At 52.0% G+C, this 14,320-nt stretch overlaps 1 protein-coding gene across 3 annotated transcripts in view; it reads right to left on the reverse strand.

Moving 5' to 3' along the window:
• The window catches only part of LGR6 (leucine rich repeat containing G protein-coupled receptor 6), a 206,248-nt gene that overhangs the window by 84,848 nt on the left and 107,080 nt on the right, over positions 1 to 14,320 (reverse strand). For all 3 annotated transcript variants that reach the window (XM_073320016.2, XM_073320018.2, XM_073320017.2), the window contains exon 4: positions 11,499 to 11,570. In XM_073320016.2, coding sequence (XP_073176117.2) covers positions 11,499 to 11,570 — 72 coding nt within the window. The remainder of the gene's footprint in view (positions 1 to 11,498; positions 11,571 to 14,320) is intronic.

Genomic DNA, 14,320 nt, shown 5'->3' on the forward strand with positions numbered 1-14,320 from the left:
ACATATGGGTTTTCTTCTTGGTTCTGTTTCAGGCCCCCAGTGTGACCAGGGTCACTTCCCTTAGGGAAGGATCTCCTGTCCTGGTTCCAGCACCTTTGCACCTCCTGAGTAGTGCAACGAGGCCAGAATGTAGCCATAGCTGCCTACTTAGGGATTCCTCCAGCCATGGGAACTCAGCTAGTATAAAGCTCCTGCACCAACCGCTGGACTGAAAGTGGTTGCAAGTCTCTGGCCCTGGGCCAGCGCAAAGGCTGCTGCTTTGCCGCAAGATGCCTTTGCAAAGGCAAAATGTTCACTGGAATCTTGATTTGCAACTATATTCCGCAGTCTGCCCAGCACATGGCATGGCTCTCAAAGTGCTGTGTGGATCAGTGGCTGGCGAGTTCATTCCTTCAGCCCACGCTGACTCCCAGACTGCTACAGGGAACAAAGTGTGACCAGTTCTCTTCCAACTACAGAGCATCAGTGTGACGGAGCAGTAAGAGACCCTGTGATCAGCAGGGCCGTCATGTGCTATAGGGCAGGAGGAGCAGTTGACGCTGCTCGAGCGTCCATCGAAGAAAGGTTCAGACAAACGAAGCACCACAAAGAGAGACCCCCGGGGGGGGGGGGGTTGTATGACCTTAGTAAGCTGCTGGTGGACAGGAAAACACTCTTGAACAATTGTACGGACCTTCACCGGATGCTGACACATGGGGAATGTTCGGACATCAGTGATAAAGCCCTCTAGGTTGAATGGGACAACATCTGTCAAATTGTGCAATATGGGAAGCACTCTCCACTCCAGGTTCTCCAGTTCAGTCACAATGCAGAGCTGAAGGCCACTCTTCCTGATGTGTGAGCAGCTTTGAAGATTCTGCTCACCCTGCTGGTCAGAGTCGCGAGTGGGTGAGTGCAGCTTTTCGAAGCTCAGGCTCACTAAAACACACCTTCGGTCGACGATGGCCGACGAGAGACTGTGATCGCTGGCTATTTTACGGCTTGAAAATGCCATTGGGCCAGTCTTTGGATCTCCCTGATGCTGCGCTTTAGTTTGCAAGGGCCAAAGGTGAGAAAAGCGACGGTTTGAACTACAGGACTCGAGTTAACGTTCTAAGGCGGTTACCTACCGTGACACTATTTAATACTGGTCCACCCAAGGTTGGTGCACAGTTCAATGTCTTGATGTTAGAACATTTCACTTATTCTTAAAATTAAAAAGTTTCTACAAGCTTAGAGGAATTTTTTTTATTTGCTTATATGTGGCATGAATAAATACAGATTTACAGATCCTAGCATGCAAATGTATCGTCTTATGTGACAGGGATAAATTAGGCATGCAAATTGTGTATCAAAGTTGTGAAATGGGCTACACATGCAATAAAAAATAAGGCATTCAAAAGTTTAACAAATAGGGGGGAGGCGCTGAAGATGCTCCTCACCTGGGGTGCCATTCGGTCTAGGGTCTCTCCCCATGCCTGTTCCAAGTGATTCTTCAGACTCTAGGCTGACCTCTTGTGGTTAAACTCGGCCCACTGGCTTGCCCCGGGTTTTGTGTCCTTTTATGGTACAGAAGTGCCATTATGCACTGAAAATGCCCAATGGAAAACACACATTCTCATGCAAGTAAGGAGAGGAGACTAAGCCCACAAACTCTGTCATGCTTCTCCCCTAAAGTCAGCTGCTGGGCTGGAGACAGGAGAGGACTTCAGAGATGATATAAGGTAGCTCTTCTGTCTTTTCCCAAAGCAGCTACTGGTGGAAGAAGGGCCTTTTGGAGGGAGGAGATCCACCTGCCAGAGTGCTTTCATTTTCCAACCTAAGCATTATTTCTGTTAAGATGCGTCTGAAAAACCTGAGGACCCTTGCTCTAATGGACGCAGCTCAGAAGGAAAGTCCTCATGGTTGCTTTGTCTGAATCAGAGTCCCTCAAGATTCCAAATTCCTCAGCTACTTAATAGCTTCTTCTCAACTCCCCTTATACTGTGCTCCATAACCCCACCTTATGGCCCATAAATCACATTAATAATACAGAGCTAGCCTTGTCACAAGATAAATTCTGCGCCAGCAGATTGTAAATTGATGTCACATTATCCCTGTTTTATAGACGCCTCTTCTACTTCCGCAGCTTTCTATCCTGTAAACATTCAGTGGAAGTGAATTTTCTTTTTACCCGTATTCCATCAAATGTGATTTATAAGGAACAATAATGCCCTTAATGGCAAGCTGTCAAATCTCAAACAGGTCAAAGGTGAGAGATGAAAATGGGGAGAATTCAGAGGAACTCTTCAGGCCATGCTAATTCCGAAATGATTTTTTTCCCCCTTCCATCTGTCATAAAAAAATGTATATGCTTGTGAGAGTTTGATCGGGTGGGGGAGCGTTTTTCCCTTTGTCTACATCAAAGCCTACATACCTGCAAATTCCTAGAAGTCATTCCTTGCGTGTTAATCTCCAGCATACATATAAAAATAATTATCTCCCCTAAGGGGCCAGGGCTGGAAGAGTCTTGATTGTGATTCCATCAGGTTCCAAACAGTTCCTGCTAAGGATATCAGGACTAAGGGTGTCTCCAGCAGCAATTAAGAACTTGGAGGCACCTTGTTACAGAGGTCACAGCCTCCACCCTACCCCCTCATGACATGGGGTGGCCCTGCAGCACCCTGCCTCAGTTTCTCGGAGGTTTCCAAAAATAATCCACTCGCTGCAAAATTCTTTAAACAAGCTCCCTCCTCCCTGCTCCCGGGGTCCAGTTCATTTAACATAGCCCAGCTCCCAAAGTGAGCTCCCTTTCACCCACCCTTAAGTTCAGAGTTTCACAGCCCTCCTCCTGGGACTGCGTCCTTTACGACCTGGCATCCCGCAGGGTTTCACAGCCCTCTGGGGACCAGGTACTAGCTGAGCTATTGCTTTCAGCATCCCCTCACAGCCTTTCTGCAGCCATTCATCACCACCACTTCCCCTTTGTCCCGCAGCCTCTGGGCTAGATAAGGTAGAGACCTGATTGGGTCACATGATCTTCATTTCCCCCACCTGGGGCTGCGACCCATCTCCCTGTAAATGGCAAGCCAGCCTATCACACTCCTGTTCTCCAGGGACATATATCCAGCCCTAAAACCGGCAGCACGGATAGCGTGATTCCTTCCTGCACTAAGATTTGTCCATTGCCCTTTCTTCCTCCTTCCATAGTAACCTTCTTCACCTTCGGCAGACATGATTTTCCCTGGGAGGAAGGAAAACTGAGTTACTTTAAATAACCCAGATGTGGGCACGGGGCAGGGCTGGACGGGCTTTCAGAACCCCAGGCAGGCTCTGAGCATCGGTAGAGACAAAGCAGGAGATGGACTATGAGGCTTGAAACAACTGGAGCCTTTCCGGTGACTTCAGTTGGAAGCTGGATGGCGGCCACAGTGGGCAAGTTTTGTTAACGTGGCGGCACTTTCCCTCTGCGGGATCTATCTGGTAACGTCAAGAGGAAAGACATTCAGGTGTAGTGTTAGGATAAATGTTGTCAAGTCCAGCAGTGGCACAAGAAGCCAAGGGAGGGTATGCGAGGGCCCTTGATGGAAAGGTTCACGGTCAAGCCTGATGCTATGCAGCACGGATAACAACACGACTTTGCCTTGTTGTCCGAGACGCCCAACGCACGTCACACACAAGTAATGAAATTCCCACCCTCTCTGTGCGCGCGTGTGAGATTATCCCTGTTTTAAAGGGAGGGGTACGTGAGGAGCAGATGGGCGAAGGACCTTGCCCACGGTCCCACACAGAGTGAACAGCAGAGCTAGGCCCAGGATGGCTGGTGGTTCAGGTGCTGGCCTAGTGTAACACCTCCTAAGTGTACCTCAGCGTGTTTTTGTATTTTGACCGGGATGATATGACTCTTAGCTAAAGCAGTGGAGCAGACTCATTAATCTCTAAGTGGTCTCGGTGCCACTAGATGGGACAGAACACCACACCCCACCCAGGAGGTGTGTGGGTTACACTAGCACCTAGAAGACCTAGGTTCAAATCCCAGCTCTGCCACCAGTTCCCTTGGCAAGTCACTTTGTCTCTCTGTATCTGTTCCCTAGTCACAGGACGTAACAGTGGTGTTACGAGATGCTAAGGCGATTGGGGCTGCGTGAGGACCACTGACTGACTTGAATGGGAATTCCTTATACCCTGCCTGGGGAAAAGTAGCTCCCAGGGGTCTTGCTTCTGAGTCCCCGGCTCCCTCGCCATTAGACTGCATTGCCTGTGTAGCAGAGGGATCGTGACACCAATCGTGCCAGGAGAGGGCACGCTTGAAATCTCTTCCAACCCAAAGGATTCTGAGGGGCCAGGGATTAAAATAGCCCCTTCTCCCCTCCTTGTTCAATCTGTGACGGTGTCGACCTAGTGAGGTGCGTGCCACGACCTGCTCTGGCTGGACAGAGCTCCGCATGGCTATTAGGTCCTGCCATGGCGAGGGCCGTGGTCCGCCATGGCAGGGCTGAACGACAGCAGCTACTTTGGGGGAGCCTTCCACAGTGGCACTTCCAGGAGCGTGTGGACTCAAAACCAGACAAGGAAACAGGCTGCGACTCCCTGGAGATTACTGAATAGCAGCCGGTGCTGGAGGAGCACTGAGACCCTCCCTGGCAGCTCTAATTGCCGCAAAACTACCTGAGCCACCTCCCACTGTAGAATCAGCCTGCTGCCTTCTAAGCGCCATTCCCCAGTACTGCTCTGCAGAGAACCTACCGAAAGGCCCAGCCATTCCCGTCACTTTTGACCATCATTTGCAGGAGAAAAACCAAGAGTTTCTCTTGATCTTTTAATCCACCATGGCTCCTTTCCCTCTTTCCCTCGCTCTCCTTCTGCAAGCCCAGTAATTATAATTTATAGCACCTGCTTGCTTTGAAACTCCTTGGATTCCTTTCATCTGGCAGAGGAACAGACGCAATGCCCATCTGCTTTAGGTAAGAGCTCGCAAACCGCAGAGTCGTTAATTAGACTGACACACGACTGTTCCAGAGTACACATGGCATTCTGCTACCGCACCTATAAACCGCTGGTAACCAGACACCCTGCCAGGAGATCTCAACGGGACTGGAACATTACATAAGAGGCTGGCACCCGGTCTGCTTTGACCAGACGTTGCCATCACGTGTACGTGCTCTTCTCTCTAATCTCTCCTGTTGCGTTTCAGAATGGACACAAAAGGCAGAGCAAGCCCCTGTGAGAAGCAGCCCCTCCGGAGCAGGCAATTGGGCCGTTTTATAAGGCTCTGGGTTTTCATTTCTTTTTAAATCCAAATTCCTCTTTCCATTTGTCTGGCTACTCTTTGCTGACAGCTCCCCAGAGCTCTGTAGGGTTCCTGCTCCCCGCAGCAGTGGATGATGGAAGTGATTCTAAAACAGAGCACCTCTGGCTGCAGAGTGATTGAACTTGCAACCAGGGGTGTGCCACAGATCTCAGAACGAGGGGGGATATGGTGCTGGTGGGATGGGAGGGGCAGATGAGGTGGGGGGAACAAGGTGCATTTCCTCCTGCAGGAGGCAGCTTTAAAATCACCACCCCCGACCCAGAAATTTCAAACAGGTGAGTCTAAATTCAGCAGGGGCCCAGGGCAGCGGGAGGGGAGGACCAGGGACCCAGCAGGGGAAGGACAGAGAAAGTCGGGTCGGCAGGTGAACAACGCTGCAGGAGCATAGCATCGGGCGGGCGGGCGGGCAGCAAGCAGCCGCAGCAGCACCAGTGCAGGGTGGCTGCGGTCAGGAGGAAAAGCTGCGTCTCCATCTCTGGCACCGGTTATGACACCTGCTCCCTAAGGCCAGCTTGTCCCCATGGCATAGACAGGATCAAGCATATTAACGCCTGCTGCAAGGAAACGCCCAGCAGGGGTCGGTCATGGATTGTGCACTCCTAATTCACATGCAACCACAGCTGAGTGATGCACAATGAATAAACCCCATGCAGTTGCTGGAGCGGGGTCCCAGCCTCCAGCCAGACACCTCCCCCACACGCCTACCAACACCCATGAGGCAGGTGCAGGCAGTCGAAGATGGGGTAACCTCCATGCTGAGGAGCTGGAATAGAGTGTGAGAAGGTTAATGTAGATTGGGGGCCACTTCTTACCCCTTCGTCTTCACTGCTTTGGCTGCTACCTTCCTCCTGCATCCTCCTGGGGGTACTTAAGGGGTGGTATTTTCTCAAGCTCCCCCCACGGCCTCGGACTAGGGCACGCTTCTGCTAAAATGATCTGCTCTCGGCGGGAGGCAGAGTGCTACCGACGCATACACCATCTGCGAGCTGGGGACACGCGGCAGACCCCCGAGGTGCACTGCTCGCTGTTGCTTCAGCCCATTGCACTGAGATTCACCTTGCCCGGCTGGAAATCCTGCCGGCATTGCTTTCCCGGCTGAGATCACGCTACGTTTTGCAGGAGGCAGCTAAGTTGCCTTATCAGAACTGTCGTGCTCCAAAAACTAAGAGTGCATCTAAAAAACCAGGGAAGAAATAGGACAACGGCGGTCCCCCCAGTACAGTATGTGTAACCCACACACCTCCCGGGTGTGGTGTTCTGTGTCCCAGCTTGTGGCACTGAGACTACTTAGAGAGAGAGCTTGCTCTACAGCCGCTTGGCTTTTAGCTCATGTGGTAAAGGCTCGTGCACTAAGCTCCAGCTGTCCCAGGTTCAATCCCGCCCACCGACGACCGGGGTTTACCCATGCACAGGGCCCCCTCTGCTTTCAATCCAAAACATGCCTGAATCCAAATTCAGTCTGTTTCTCCCCATGCCTTCTGTTCTTACATTTAATGGGGTTCCAAACTTAGTTGGGACCATTCGGTTCAGTTCAGTGCTGAGTCCTAAGGGCACGTGTTGCAAAGGGGCACTCAGGGGCATTCGTTTGAATGCCACATGGCTGGTCAGTTCACCTGTGTTCATCCCTTTGTATTTGCAACATGGGTTTTTGTTCGGGGAGCAGCTGGCCTCCAAGCGAAAACCCACAAGGAAATGAGAACAAGGGAATTTATGAATGAACAAGAGTTTCTCTAATTGTTTCTTGTTATTTTCCTGTTTAAACAGTTCCGGCTATCCAAACAGAGGGCAGAAACTATACCACGTGACTTAGATGACTGGTCACAGAGCATGAATCAAACTAAAAAGCAAACACAGGCAGACAATTGGGCATCCAACCATCCAGCCAATGGAGCACAGCAGGATGGCCCTTTGACAATTCCAGAGTAATTTCCCAACAAATAATATTTGTACTGTTATGAGAAGCCAAAATCCTGATTTCATCCAAAAAACCCAAGCAAATCAAACCCACTGTGAGGCAGGCTTGTCTCGAACCCGAACACTCTCCAGCATTTTGGAGGAGGCTCCTGTGGACGTTTACATGCGAGTTTCCTCCCTCCGCACCCGACTCTGCTCTGAACTCACATCGGAGTCACTGCATTGTGACTTCATAACGGTTGCTGGGGCAACAGCCAGTGATGTCAGGGACGCAGCCGCCTGCCCGGACTGCAAGAGAAATTTGTTCTAACACATAGAGCTGCAAGAGCGAGAAAATAAACAGGACACAATCGGGTTTTGTCCATGCTCCCCCCACACACTCAAGTTTGCTCCAATCTGCAAGCCCTGTCAGCTTAGGATATTTTATGGTGTGTTCCCTGACGGCACGACAGTCAGTTAATATTCCACGAAGTGCCAGGCAAGCCCCAGAACTCAGGGTGATGAACAGCCACAAAATCCTTTCCCATTTCTGAATGGAAAGACCAGAAGCTCTGGGCAAGGTGAACAAGCCCGGTCTCACATACCCCAACTCGTAAAGCTTGGAAGCCACACTGCAATGATATATGGATGTTCCAATCTGGTTACTATGCCGGTAATAAATACATGTGAGCCTCATAAACTTGTGGAAAATTACTCACAGATACTTGAATTACGAAGAGAGAAAAAAATCTCTAATACAGAGCTGCCTTCTCTTCTTCAGAAATGGCTGTCTCTATGGAGACACGGCTAGAACCCAGGGGCTCGTGGCCAGGGGCCAGTTACTTGCATTCAAAGATGTATTGGCAGCACCAATGAAACCGGCGCAAATCAGCTTATATCTGCCTTAAAACACAATGAAGTTTGCTACAGGGGAACGCTGTTTACTCCACAACCTTTCATCTCTCTCAAATCAGACCCAATTTATCCGAATGGCCACTCGTCCGACGGAAATAGGTGGAATGGGGAGGTCACTGCAGAAGGGTATTTCTGGAGTAATCTTGGCTCTCAGAGGAAAATTGCTGCACATGAACAAACAGAGGATGAGAGCTTTTCTTTATGAGTATAGTGTAGAGGAGGAGGGTAGTGTCCCTTTAAATACTTTGAGAGTCCTCTAGTGGAGCTCACTGTGTTCTGTGTTTTGACGCTACCAAAAGCCATCGGGAGCGGCCGCCTGTGTAGGCAGCTACGCCTGGCATGTTGTGTATCGTCAGGAAACACAATTATCTGGACTCCACTGGGCCCATGCGATTGCTCCAGACAATCACTGCTGGGTAAAGAGCAAAGACACAGCAGTGTCAGCGAGTCAGTGTCTTTCTGATCCTGGCTCCAAGAGGGGTCAGTGGCCGAAGGACCCCAAACCTTTCAGAATAGCCCTCCAAGATTGTGTTTGCCTCCCACAGGCCAATCCAATCCCAGGGAATCCCATGGAACCAAATACGACCCTGGTGTCAGAGGGGAGCAACTCCAGCAGCTTTGCTGGAGTCACACCAGCCCCCCGGGAACTCTGAAGGTGATCTCCAGGCATTGGCGCAGCGATGGAGCACCAGCTTCGTGGCTTTACAGAGCTGAGCTGGAACCTGGCTGCAATCTGATGTGGGCGCAGGTCAGTCCCACACCACAAAACTAACTGCAACACATCTTCGCCCTGTGCCACCATCTGCTGGGCTCAGAGCGTTGCAGGTGTGTGCAGCCGGAATATACCTTCCGTGCCGCCTGGGGTCCCACGCGTGGGAAGCTCCGGCTCACCACTGCCTGCCTAGGTGCAGGTCGAATGCACCTCTGCTTTCAGTGTCATGTTAGGGACCACAGCACTGCAAATCTGAGAAGAAGAAGAATATACAGACAGAAACTCCCCATGCCAGCCTGGTAACAGCCTCGCAAGACTCTGCTCTCTGCTTGATCTGCAGGGTGGGCTCGGTGAATCGAAAAGCAAACTTCGTGGTGACTCTCTCCTGATGCAATCTAGATAGATGGATGCTGCAGCGCCGGAGCACCCTGCCCTAGTACTGACCCAGTCTGAGCCTGCCGTGCTGGAGAAACGGGACGGGTCGTACCCCCCCGAACTTTAACCAAGTCCCTGGGTTGCTGTGCTGCCCAGCCTCCTGGCGCTCTCGGCATCCTTTGCATGCGTCACACCGGGGTGGGTGTTCAGCCACGGGGATTGAACCTGGCACCTCTGGCTCTAAAAGCACAGACAGACTTTCTGTTAGCTCAGGCAGGCTCTTCGGCATCTGTGTGGCCTGGCCACCACCAGAGGGGGACATAACATCACACCAGCTGGCTCCCACATGCACTGCAGAGCAGGTCACTACCTGGGCACTCCGCACTGAGCTGGGAGAAAGGGGAGCTGTCAAGCCCAGGTGCGGGGCATTGTGCTGGCTGGCTGCCTGGCACTGCCCCTCCGGGTAGATGTCTGCCTGCAGTGGGGTGCTGAGCAGGGGTCTGCCCGCGACAGGCCCAGAGCGCTGCTGTGGCAAATGCTGCATGAGATGGGGTTTGGCTAGAACAACAGGGTCTGCTCCTCCCTGCACAGCCTAATCTTGCTGTTTCTGTAGGATTGGTGTAGAACAGACCACATGGCGCACCTCGCATCTAGGCCTCACCGCTCCTCCAGCAGGTGGGCAGCGTTTCCCCCATTTGACAGATCTGGGGAGGCAGGAGGGGAAGAAAGGAGAGCCAGAGGGAGGAAGGGGGTGATCGTGGGCAGAGTCAGCGACAGCACCAACTACCGGTAGCAACAAACACTTTGAAAGCGCTACCGGCAGAATTAACAGTCTCAGGCTGCTTTAAAACATACAGAGAATGCATACAGACCAGCCACAAACCCGCTGGAAAACATGAAGCATTAAAAATGACCTCATTTAAAGCACTTTTGTGTGGGGAAAAGAACCCTGACATTTCAGCTCTCCGATTCTTCACCAACCTTGCAGGGTGTGTGTGTGTGTGAATGAAAACAGAATGTTATCACACAGTGAAAAATGCCTGGAAATTACTCCATCCATGGTCACGCTAATAAGGGCTTGTCTACACTTAAAAGGCTCCCGTGGCACAGCGGTCGTGCTTCAGTGTAGACACTGCCTACGCCGATGGGAGGCGTTCTCCCGTCGCCGTCGTTAATCCACCTCCCTAAGAGGCGGTAGATGGGAGAATTCTTCCGTCAACCTATCGATCTAGCACTGTCTACACGGGGAGTTAGGTCAGCCTAACTACACCGGTTGGGGGTGGGTTGTGGATTCTTAAACACCCCTGAGCGACATCGCTGGGTCAACCTACCTTTTTAGTGTAGAGGAGGCCAACTGTCAAAGTAGTTACGCCTTAAACTCAATGGGAGGGCCAGGCATGGAACCCTGCAGTCCCGGCTCTGAGGCCAGGACAACCCCTGAACGTTGTACTAATGTAACTAGTTCCATTACGGGGGGCGGTGGGGGTGTGTGTGTGATATTTTTAATCAATATCATCAGACCGGTACAAGCCCTAGCATGGCTGCAGATATGCTGGTATAAAGGTGCCTTATACTGGTATGGCCTATTCCCCTTCCTGTCTAGGAATCACTATTTGGATATTAAGCACTTTTATACCAGTTTAGGTGCAGCCACACTAGGCCTCAGGGTTTGTACCTCTGCAGTAAAACTGTTGCATGCAAACAAGGCCTGAGGCTTTGTCTACACTGCCAAGTTGTCGACAAAACTTTTGTCTTTCACGGGTGCTTTAAAAAGCCCCCTCCCCAAAGACAAAAGTTTTGCCGTGGCAAGCGACAGTGTGAACATGGCTTTGTCCGCAGGAGCGCTCTCCTGCCGACAAACCGAATGCCGCTCGCAGGGGTGGAAGTATTTTGTCGGCAAAAGCAACGACAAAGCGCCGACAAAGAGCGTTTACACACGCCGACTTCTAGCGACAAGGCTGTCGCAACACAGCCCTGTTGCTAAAAGCTGCATGGTGTAGACAAGCCCACAGTCCCCTACTCAAACCTGCTAGGCTCTGTGCTGCTCCAGGCTAGACTGTAACCGCAGGGCTAGGGGTATAGCTTGCCTCGTAGAGAGCCTTTTCCCAGGGCTCCTGGAAACCTACACCAGCAGCGGTGGCCTTCTCACATGGGGAGGTCTAATTCCAGCAACCCTAACAAGACAGTGGTCCCACCACAACAGGTGCCCTCCCTCCCCACAAGATTAGGGACAGTAGCTCACGAGGGGAAAGACAAGGCAGAAGTGACAGAGGAACTAATGACTCTGGTGCTGAGAAGCCAGCAGCTCCCAGCGGGGATCCTTTAATGACTTACAGAGACTGGAGGTTTGGAAGATCACTCAGTGCCTCGGCGGGGATCCGGCTGAGCTGGTTGTTCTGCAACATCCTATAATGAGAAAAGAAAAGGCTTTAAAAAACCAACACCCTGGAGGCTTCCCCCACTCCCTGGGCTTGGAGACACAAAGCCTCAAGCTCTCTCCAGTGTGGGAGGGGATGGGAGGGAGGCTCGGGGTGCACAGGGTTCCTGAAACGCAGCCTTGTAGGCTGCAAATAAGTGACTGGCAATCCCTGCAGAGAGTAGCACTAACACGGAGTCTGCCCTGCGGCTGGGCGGTGTAATTCCCAGCTCAGCGAGACATACCCTCTCTAGCTCTGCTCAGCAGCATTTGCGGCCATGGAGGTGTGGCCAGGGGCCCAAATACAGCCCCGCCTGAGATCCTCGGTACGTACCCGAGCGGCTAGCCCAGACGGCCACCTGAGCTGCCATGGCCACACGGCTACTTTCAGGTAGCTCGGGCAGAGCTAGCACGTAGATGTCTACCAGAGCTGGGATTTACCCCTGCAGCTATGGTGCAGTGCTCCCCATGGTGATCAACGATCCTGCAGCAGAGAGGCCCATGGGGAACAAAAGTGGTGTTTGATGGGAAAGTTTGGGGTAGGCATTGGGGTGCATGAGACATTAAAGGGTCCTCTCCTGATCCCCAAGTCTTGATGCAGAGGGACTGGCCCCACGCTAATAGGGATGGACCCTGGCGTTGTGTGTCCTTCTGGGAGCACAGAGCAGGCCTTTCTCGGGTGGCTGGGTTATCTAATTCCTGGTGTTTTTAAGAATAACAGGATTCCACATGGATACAGATGTTACTGCTATTAATACATTATTAATTATTATTATTAGGACTATTGAGGGAGCGTTCCCCACCCTGACGTGCTAGCAAGGGGGCTGGGTGAATTTTAACAGCAATGCAGCATGCAGAAGTGAGGGACCCAGGCACCCTGCTGGGGCTGAGGGACCCAGGCACTCTGCAGAGGGCAGGTGAGGTCACACCTGTAGCACTGAACGCAGGGGAGGCAGGGAAGGACTCCAGAGGGTACAGAAGCGGGTTCTGAAGAAGGTAAAGGACCGCAAAGGTTATGCAGTAACTAAGGGAACAGCAGCTTTGCCCTCAGGCTGCTTTGGAGAGAGACAGATGAGGGCTATAACCATCCCACTAGTTCCATGGGAACATTTCGAATTGGCTTTGGTGACTTGTACACAGTCACACTGCGAGCCAATAGCAGAGCCAGGAATAGAACCCAGGAGTCCTGCCACCCAGTCTGCTGCCCTGTGCAGCTTCCCACTGGACATGCTCTCATGTTCCAAGCAAATGCCCAGGGATGGGGACCAGCCACAAAGGTCAAACTGGATCTGGCTTTCCAGGGGGAGTTAGAGCAGGGGAGTTGGCCTGGCCCATTGTAAAGAGAAGGGCCATTTGCAAAATCCATGTGCAGATTGGGGTTTGGATCCCCAAGACCCTGAAGGCCCAGGAATGTCCAATATTTAGGGTGCCATTTCTGGCAGCAAATATTACAGCAGGGATCAAAAGATTCCTCCAGCCTTCCTCAGCCAAAGCATTGGCATTGTCAGGTCCATGACACGCTGAAGTACAAACATTTGATCACTGACCCATTGAGTGTGTGGTCCCTGTATTCCCAGCATTGCTAACCCCACGACTTCAAAGTCCAAGAGACCACCCCTCCCCCTGACATTAGCTTAAAAACCAGCAGCTTCACCTTTTAACCGCATGGTCTGTTTTCTGATTTAAACTCTTCACGTAAAACATGCTGCCTTGGGGGTGTGCGCACAATGGTTGTGTGTGTGTGTGTGCGTGTGTGTGCGCGCGCGCACAATGGGCGTGTGCATACAATGGATATGCATGCAGTGCGTGCGCAATGGGAGTGTGTGTGCAATGGGTGTGTGCACACAACGTGCCTGCCTGCATGCAGCGTGTAATGGGTGTGTGCATGCAGCGTGTGTGCAATGCAAGTGTGCATGTGTAGGTGCATGCAAATGAATGTGTGTGTGTGTGTGTGTCTGAGTGTGTGCTCGCACCTCTGTGTGTGGGCACATGTGTACAGGTGTCAGGACGAAAATTCAGCTGGAAACTCACCAAAGGCCTCCAAACAAAGAGGGGGCACCTTTCCCTCGCTCACATCCTGGTCCCCTCCCCCAAGCGCAGGGCTGTCCTTAGGATTTATGGGGCCCGCCGCACAGGGCTGGCCTTACCATGAGGCAAACTGAGGCGGCTGCCTCAGGTGCCAGACTGTGGAGGGGGGGGGAGGAGGCGCCACTGGGACTCAGAGTGTAGACAATTGTGTCTGCTGCTGGTGCACACGTATTCTCCCTGCTCTAGACGCACAGAGATGGGGGAGCGCTGGGCTGGAGGAAGGAGGGCACAAGAGACAGAACAGGCAGGCAGGAACAGGGGAGAGGGAATAACAGAAAGCAGCAGGAGCTGCAGGGAGAGAGAGGAGGAGAAGCCCCTTATGTACCTCTCCAGCCCCCCCAGGAGCCTGGACTGATTAACCCCAGCTTCTGAGGGAGGGATAGCTCAGTGGTTTGAGCATTGGCCTGCTAAACCCAGGATTGTGAGTTCAATCCTTGAGGGGGCCATTTAAGAATCTGGGGCAGGAATTGATGCAGGGGGTTGGACTAGATGACCTCCTGAGGTTCCTTCCAACCCTGATATTATATGATTCTATATGATTCCTGTTTCCTGCTGCTTCCCTGAACCCACTTGAGGAGAACAGGCAGTCAACTGAAGTAGTAGGAGCCAATGAGGCCCTTAAGACGCTGATCTCTTCCCTCACTCAGGCCCT

The sequence above is a fragment of the Lepidochelys kempii genome, chromosome 21, assembly GCF_965140285.1.
Source record: "Lepidochelys kempii isolate rLepKem1 chromosome 21, rLepKem1.hap1, whole genome shotgun sequence".
Taxonomy (NCBI): Eukaryota; Metazoa; Chordata; order Testudines; family Cheloniidae; genus Lepidochelys; species Lepidochelys kempii.